At 37.4% G+C, this 7,683-nt stretch overlaps 2 protein-coding genes across 5 annotated transcripts in view; one reads left to right on the plus strand and one right to left on the minus strand.

Annotated features, from left to right (window-relative positions):
• The window catches only part of dok6 (docking protein 6), a 40,393-nt gene extending 36,712 nt beyond the window's left edge, over window positions 1-3,681 (plus strand). The window contains exon 9 of one of the 3 annotated variants that reach the window (XM_058059412.2): window positions 2,152-3,677. In XM_058059412.2, coding sequence (XP_057915395.2) covers window positions 2,152-2,345 — 194 coding nt within the window. In that variant the 3' untranslated portion in view covers window positions 2,346-3,677. Of the gene's footprint in view, window positions 1-2,151 lie in introns of all 3 variants that reach the window. The other 2 variants (XM_058059413.2, XM_078790577.1) reach the window with 2 other exon arrangements.
• On the minus strand, window positions 3,381-6,862 carry cd226 (CD226 molecule). Of its 2 annotated transcripts, none has more exons than XM_058059414.2 (6): window positions 6,665-6,862; window positions 5,066-5,395; window positions 4,631-5,002; window positions 4,400-4,502; window positions 3,712-3,769; window positions 3,381-3,589 (listed from the first exon to the last, which is right to left on the minus strand). In XM_058059414.2, the coding sequence occupies exons 1-6, from the start codon at window positions 6,726-6,728 to the stop codon at window positions 3,521-3,523; spliced, it is 996 nt and encodes a 331-aa protein (XP_057915397.2). In that variant the 5' UTR covers window positions 6,729-6,862; the 3' UTR covers window positions 3,381-3,520. The 2 variants fall into 2 exon arrangements, with proteins under 2 accessions (XP_057915397.2, XP_078646705.1); XM_078790579.1 differs by having other exon boundaries at window positions 5,066-5,407.
• Window positions 6,863-7,683: the final 821 nt, after the last annotated feature.

The following is a 7,683-nucleotide window of genomic DNA, read 5'->3' on the forward strand; positions in this document are numbered from 1 at the left end:
GGCTAGCGGCTAGCAGCTAGCGTTCATGAGCAACGCTGCCGTGCCGCCGCTCGTTTTGGACAACAACAGCTGCTTTGTCACGCACGGCTGCACACGTGATGAATATCTAATCGGCACACACAATTTGCTGAGTCATCCTCTGATTGCTTTTAAATACGCTGCGGGCCCGGGGGGCTAATTAAGCTAAAGCTGGTTCCTTTCTCAGCCTCAGCTCACCTGCTAAGGGCAACCAGTAAAGGTAAAGCACCGCATACGTCCGCCGTGGAGCCGTGGAGCCGTGGAGCCGGCCACTAAAACACCAAATACCTCTGAGGGGGAAATAGTGGGGCCATAACGTCGTTTGTCCGTCCTTGTATTTCTTTTGTTTGGGGAGGGAATGGGAGCCCCCCCTCACCTATCGGCATGTGGGCAACATCGTCATGGAGCTTTTAGTTTGATCATCCGGGAGTGATAGGAGGGGATTTGATCAAGAGGAAGCAGGTCTCAAAAGATGGCGGCTTGATAAGACTTATCACAGCTGGTCAACATGCAATAACTCAATACTCACTACTGGGGGGAGGCAGGAAATACAATTCTAAATATATTTGCACCTTTATTTCATTTAAGTATGTATTTTTTTTGTAAATAATGCATTTATTATATTAAAATGTGTTAATATTATGCAAAAAAATAAATAAAAACGCCCGTACCATTAATAATAATCAATCACACAATCATACTTTTTATATAATTAATCACATAATTAAACGTTTTATTCATCAAATCCCCTTATTTTGTAAAAACGTAAAATTCATGTTTCTAAATCTAGTTGTGAAAAAGGCACATATATAAATAAATAAATGATGAAAATATTTGTCATGTGATGCTTTACATGGTGTAAAAATAAACTACCTTCACGGGGATCTTGAACGCGTCACTGTCGTCACTTCCTGTTCGGTTAGCCGTCATGCTAACACCACTCAATATTGTTAAGCGAGCTACTAGCTTCTTTCTGCCGGAAAAAATTTAAAATTCATGTTTCTAAATCTAGTTGTGAAAAAGGCACATATATGAATAAATAAATAATACATTTTATTTGTATAGCGCTTTTCAAAATACTCAGACACTTTACAGAAAAATTGAGTTGAATAAAAACAAGTAAACAGGGTAAAAGATACATTAAAATACAACATTCATTCGTTTATACACAGCTAAAACATGAGTAAAAGCGGGGCACAAAATAATGAAAATGTTTGTCATGTGATGCTTTACATGGTATAAAAAATAAACTGTACCTTCACGGGGATCTTGAACGCGTCACTGTCGTCACTTCCACGTGAGCAGACGTTCGGTTAGCAGTCATGCTAACACCATTCAAGCTACTAGCTTCTTTCTGCCTTCACTTGCTAAAGGACGTGTTGATGTGACTGTCCAGTATTGTCGATTTCTTTCAAAACCATTCTTTATTTCAAAGTGAAATATATATACAGCATTTTAATTTTCTCTCTCGTGATCGTCTTGCAGTTATCATTAGTACTCAGCCATCTTTCACGTTGCACTCCACTCTTATTCATGTGACGCCAACTTGTGTTGCTGAAGCTGCCTTGGGGACGCAGCGCCCCCTGGTGGTCGCTTCAACCATGTTCCACGTCGCACTCCAATTCTTATTCGTGTGACGCCAACCTTTGTGTTGCTAAAGCTGCTTTGGCGACTTAGCGCTCTCTTGTGGTCAATGTAAGAAGTACTACACTAGCGAACGTCAGTTGTTTCAGTTGTGCACTATACATTGCACACATGGATTTAGTTGAGAAAAATATAATATATTGAAAAAAAAATCCTGGATTAATTTTTAAAAATTAAAATTTCATACGTGTTCCTGCAAAATAAAATTATTTAACGCATTTCTTGTGAAAATATTCGTGATTTATATTGCAGGTCAATATGTTATGTCATTGTTTTTTTATATTTGTGGAAATTACCATCTTGCTAAATAAACAAAATAAAATAATACTGTTACATTCACAATTTTTTCCCAATTATACCCCACCCCCCCAAACAAATAATTTTTTATGGGAAAAAATAAACTAGAAATATGTATCATTTCTACCTATAAGCCATTAATAGGCTTAAGCATCCCATAATGAACAGACTTTTTTTCTTTTACTGTCCCAGGAAGCAGCATGGAGATGACGTTCATCCCAAGAGCGCAGACCTTCCCCAACTTCCTGTCCCATCAGCACGAGAGGGAAGAGCAGGACAAAGACGACGACGAGGACGAGGAGGAAGAAGAGACGAAGCGCCATCAAGAGGCGCTGTCGCCCTCTAGTGGCCGAGCAGCCACCTGCAGCCTGAGGCCGCTTCAATGACAGTTGGGCCTTTGGACACTTTTGAGCACTACTGTAGAGCGAATGTAGACCTGTGTATAGTCACGTGTATTATATGATGTCATTCGTTAAGTTAATTCATTATCGTGGCCACTTTTTAGTGTCTTAAAACAAATGTTTGAATAAATGTCGTTTTAATGTGTTTTTATGTTCAAGCCAGCTTTTAGAACGTATTTTGTTTACATGAAAAAGCTGTCATAGGCTGGTTCTCGTCACCTTTAAAACTGCTCAAACACGTCTTGACACTGGCCGAGGTATTCATTTCTACGTTATGTTTATTATTGTGATTGTACTGGTGCGAAACTGAGAGCTGTTCCTCATTTGTTCGATGTATTTGGCAAGAAGAGCAAATGGTAATTAGAAATATTAATTGTCATGAATAGTCAGTCCTTAGCAGAAATACAGAAAAATGATAATAGAATTATCCTCATTCGCATGTATTTCAATTACAATCTAAACATTTTATTTGCAATTTTTTTAGTAAAATAATTACATTTTTGGCAAATATTTATTAATAATTATAAATAAATAATATTTATTTATTAATAAAATTAATTCATTTTGGTGGCAAATTAATTTACACATTTCTGCAAAAAAAGCACCCTAAAAATGTATTATTATTATTATGATTATTATTCAATAAATTAAAAATAGAAAATAATTAATAAAAAATAATAAGGAAAATAAAAATAATGTGTTGGTCCCGGTTTACAATATTTTTTTACTCTCATTCCAGTAAAAAGTGCCTTCCGACTCACTGAGACCTTTTATTTTTTTATATTAATTTTAATATTATTTTTGTGTCCACAACACACAATCTGCCCCGCCTGTACGACACCTGCTGACACGCCTTCCCAGCGTTTAATGTTATTTTATTTGTGTACAAACATGTCACTTTATTTCCTGTCTGAATCAGCATTTCTGTTGTGTGATGGCACTTTTATGATGTTTGACTGTAAATATGTTTTTTTTTTTCCCGATGATGGAGGTAATAAACTTGAATGTTCCACCACGTCATCGTCTCTCGAACTTTTATTTCTGTCAGGCAACGTGTGACCTCACAGGAAAAGTGTTTCTTCTAAATAAATGAGCGAGGAAAAAGAGGAAAGAACTACAAAGATGGCTGCCAAGTTGATCACTGCCCTTGAGTTGTAGTCTCAGTAGACTTGTGTGCACGTCAGCTCCCTCGCCCACCATCGCCGCCATCTCTGCGGCGACACGCGAGGCTGCGATTCAAAGACAGTCGAGAAGAAGAAGAATGAAGGAATCATCAAGAAACACGACAAAGATTTGTAGTTCTTGTAGTCCTCTTGTTGGATTGTGGGCAAGGGGTTGTTGGATTTCATACCTGGGAGGTGTGAGATGGGTGGAGCTTGTCCCTCACCTCTTCTGTCCTGCTCTTCTTCCTGTGCCGTTCAGGAAACACCAAAAAATTAATGTTAATTTAGAGTTCATGTAAAAAAAAATTTATTAATAAAAATGGGAATTAGATTTTACCGTTCTTTATAATAATTAAAAAAAACTCTAATATTTTATAATATGGAGTAAAATAACAAAAAATAAATGGAAATTAAATTAAATTAATATAAATGAGTATATATTTAAATACAATAAATTTTATTTAACCCTTGCTATAATTTTTTTAGCAAAAATAAACAAAAAAAATTTTGATAAACATAATTTAATTGAATCTTTAATGTTGCTATTTTTAGAGACATTGCAAAAGTAAAATATGTCTTGAAATACATGTAATAAATGTATTTTATTTAAAATTAAATTAAATGTAACCTTTAAAAGTGAAGTAGAATAGTTTTGACAATACAAAAATAAATATATTATAAAAATATATTAAATAAAAATATATAAAATATTTAAAAAATAAAATATATTAAATATATAAATATTTTAAATAAAAAATAAAAAACACAAACTACACATAGATTTTGCAAGAAAAAAGTAAAATTAAATTAAATCGTGGAAGTTAAAAAAAATAATAATTTGAAAAGGAGGCGAAAGACCCGGGTGGAGACCCGTACCTGGTCCTGATCAGGACGATGAGGAGGACGGTCAGTAGAACCAGCCCGGCGATGGCCGTCCCCAAGTAAACGAACTTCATGTAGAGCGACAGGCTGAAACCCCCTGAGGAGGAAGAAGCAGCCAATGAAACGTCTCCTTCACCAACGTCAACATGGCCGCCTCATTTGTGACTCCAGTGATGACATGGAGTGCATGAGAAAGCAAAAAGGAAAACAGATAGCGTCTCTTACCCGCGGGGGGCACCGTGACCATGACGGTGCTGGTCCTCAGGCCGGCGTCGGTGCTGAAGCTGCAGCGGTACAAGCCGCCGTCTTCCGGCGCCACGGCGGTCAGGTGCAGGCTGACGTCCAGGCCGTCCTCGCAGCCGATCTGACCCCGCTCGCTGTAGTCCTCGCTGAGCGTGCCGCCCTCCACCCGCTTACATATGCCGATGATCACCCACGGGTGGCCCGGCGCCATGTGCTCCACCACCGCTTGGAGCACGGTCCCGTTGTGGCCGTGGCCGCACCCCACCGTCACGTTGCCGCCGGGCTCCGCCGTCAGATGAGCGTCCGCGTCCACCAGCGCCGCCGAGGCGTCTTCTTCTTCTGAGGGGGGTTCGTCTACGAGGGGGAGGTCAGTGAAAGCCGAGGAGACAACGAGGACTTGAAGTTCCGAGGTCTTACCTAAGTCCTCCACCTGGATGATCCTGGCCCAGGTGCCTTGTGGGAAGGTCTGAACAGAGCAGCGATAAACCCCGATGTCCTGGTGGGTGACGTTCCTCAAGGTGATACTCCCGTCCATGGGCGTGGTCCTCAAGAACTCGATACGGTTGCGGTAGTGGTACGTGGTGGCCACGCCGTACTCGGGGTGGAAAACGGCGATGGAGTTGGAGTCCGGGTCTTTGGTCCAAGACACCATGGTGAGGTTTCCATCCCAGGGGCAGGAGCAGTCGAGGAGCATGCCTTCCTGGAGGTGGACGGTGACCGTCTCCTTGTTCTGGACGCCGCCGCCACCTGGACACGCCCCTTTATGTGAGGTTCACGCCACCGTCATGTGGATAATAAACACTTTACTACGTTTCTGGGACGCCATTGCTTTTTTTCTCTGTGGCGACCAGTCGTGATGGAATCATGAGGAAAAGTGTGATGATAACCATAGAACCAGTAGTGTCTGCTCAGTGGAATATATGTACAGTCAGCAGTATATTATTATTATTTATTGTTTGTCAAAAAAATATATAGGAAAAATATTTTAAAAAACAAAATAAATAACATTTAAAATAATAGTAACAATAATAATAATAATAATAATAATAATAATAATAATACCATAACACCCACTTTTATTGTTTGTCAAAAAAATATATAGGAAAAATTATTTAAAAAAAAACAAAATAACTGACATTTAATATAATAATATAATAATACGCTAACCCCCACTTTTAAATCATATTATTCATTTTTAATTCTATTGTTTTTATTATTGTTTCTCGCAAAGAGCAATACAATCATAATCAAATTCCCATTTTTATTTTATATTATGCGTAATTTATTACTATTATTTGTATCATTATTTTTAATTTATTAAAAACTGTCTTTTTTTTGTCATTTATTTTTAACATTTAAAAAAATAATAAAATAATTTCCCATTTTAAACCATTATTTTGCAATTACTTAAATATTTAAGTAATAAATTAATACATAAAATATTTTTTCTTTAATACTTATGACAATTAAAATAATTATAATCATTATCATCATTAAATATTTAATCATTATTTAATCATTAAATATTTAAATCCTTTTATTAAAACTGTTGTTTATTTTCAACAAATGACAATAAAAATAATAAAAAAAAAAAACAGATTAAATAAAAATAAATTAAAAAAAAAGAAAAATAATTCCGAAAAAGCATTCCAGGCGATCTTTGTATGTACAAAACGTGCAGCGACACGACATTGCGTCTTGTGAACGCATCTTCCTGCTGGAAAATGTTGAGTAAACTGACTAAACCTCTAATTGTGACACTTTTGAGTGTTGAAACATTACACAAAATTAATTAGTTAATCATTATTATTTATGAATGCATCACAGAACAGATTGTGGTGGACTTTGGAGGTTCTCCTGCAGTGTCGGGATCAGTAGAACCTCCATCCCAGTTGTAGCTATTGATCATAGACTACAGGATTAAAAACATGGAACCAAAGTAGCACAAAGAGTCCCTCCCTACTTCAATCACTTGAAAACGGAAGAGGAGACGAGATGAGACATTTGCAAACGTACCTTGAAGAGAAAGGAGCAGGAGAAGTGCCATGAAGTACCAGCGCTCCTTTTGTACGGCGTCCATCTTGGCCCGGCGAAGGAGAATGAAAGCTGCATTGATCAGACCACAGTGGAACGGCGGCGCTGCGAGCTGCAACTTCCTGCTGCGAGCTCGCTCGCTCGCTCTCGGGTCGGCGAGACAGAGCACGCGCTTTCAGGCTAGCTGGCCGCTAGCTCATAGCACACACACACACACACACACACACACACACAAAGGCACTTTATCAATAGAGCACAATGAAGCAAAGCCAACCACGTCAGATAAACACATAAAAATGACAAAGTGACGTACCAAGGTCGTACCAAGGGCGTACCAAAGTGCATGCACGAGTCCGGCTTCCAGCTCCAAAGTCAGGGGTGATCGAACTTTTTCCACAGGGGGCCGCAAACGAAGAAAACGAAGAATCCAGGGGCCACTTTGACGCTTTTTGGACATTAAAGATGCTAAAAGTAATCTAATTATTGATTATATAAGAATTGATTTATTAATAATATGTTGGGGCCAATCCAAAAAATAGCTGTGTACTGGAATTTGGACCATATGTGCGATCGCCATGACAACCACACATACGTACTGTACTGTACCGGATAGAATGTTTTGTTAATTCTGGCAAAACATAAGGGAAAAAAGTGTGACTTAATAGTCGGGAAAATATGCTAATATCGTCATTTATTTTCATATTATTTTTTTATATTATTTTTTATTTTCATATTATTTTTATACCTGACTGATGTGACCCGCTTTTACTCTGTTTATTGCTTTTATTCAACTAAATTTTTCTGTAAAGTGTCTGAGTATTTTGAAAAGTGCTATACAAATAAAGTGTATTATTATATATTTTTATATTATATATATTTTTTTATATTATATATTTTTTTAATATATATTTTTGTGTATTTTTTTTAATTTTATTTGATTATATTTTAATTTAGTTTTCCTTTCCTTTCTAAAATGAAACTAAAACTTAAATGGCACGTTG

The sequence above is a fragment of the Doryrhamphus excisus genome, linkage group LG5 (genome assembly GCF_037039965.1).
Source record: "Doryrhamphus excisus strain RoL-2023G ecotype Guam linkage group LG5, RoL_Dexc_Guam_v1.1, whole genome shotgun sequence".
Lineage (NCBI taxonomy): Eukaryota > Metazoa > Chordata > Actinopteri > Syngnathiformes > Syngnathidae > Doryrhamphus > Doryrhamphus excisus.

Excerpts from the sequence above, each read along its gene's own strand:
- cd226 (XM_078790579.1), bottom strand. The coding sequence starts at position 6,728 with ATGGACGCCGTACAAAAGGAGCGCTGGTACTTCATGGCACTTCTCCTG. Across the intron at positions 5,408-6,664 it reads CCTGCTCCTTTCTCTTCAAG|GGGCGTGTCCAGGTGGCGGC; the intron begins GTACGTTTGCAA and ends CCTCACATAAAG. Across the intron at positions 3,770-4,399 it reads ATCGTCCTGATCAGGACCAG|GAAGAAGAGCAGGACAGAAG; the intron begins GTACGGGTCTCC and ends TGAACGGCACAG.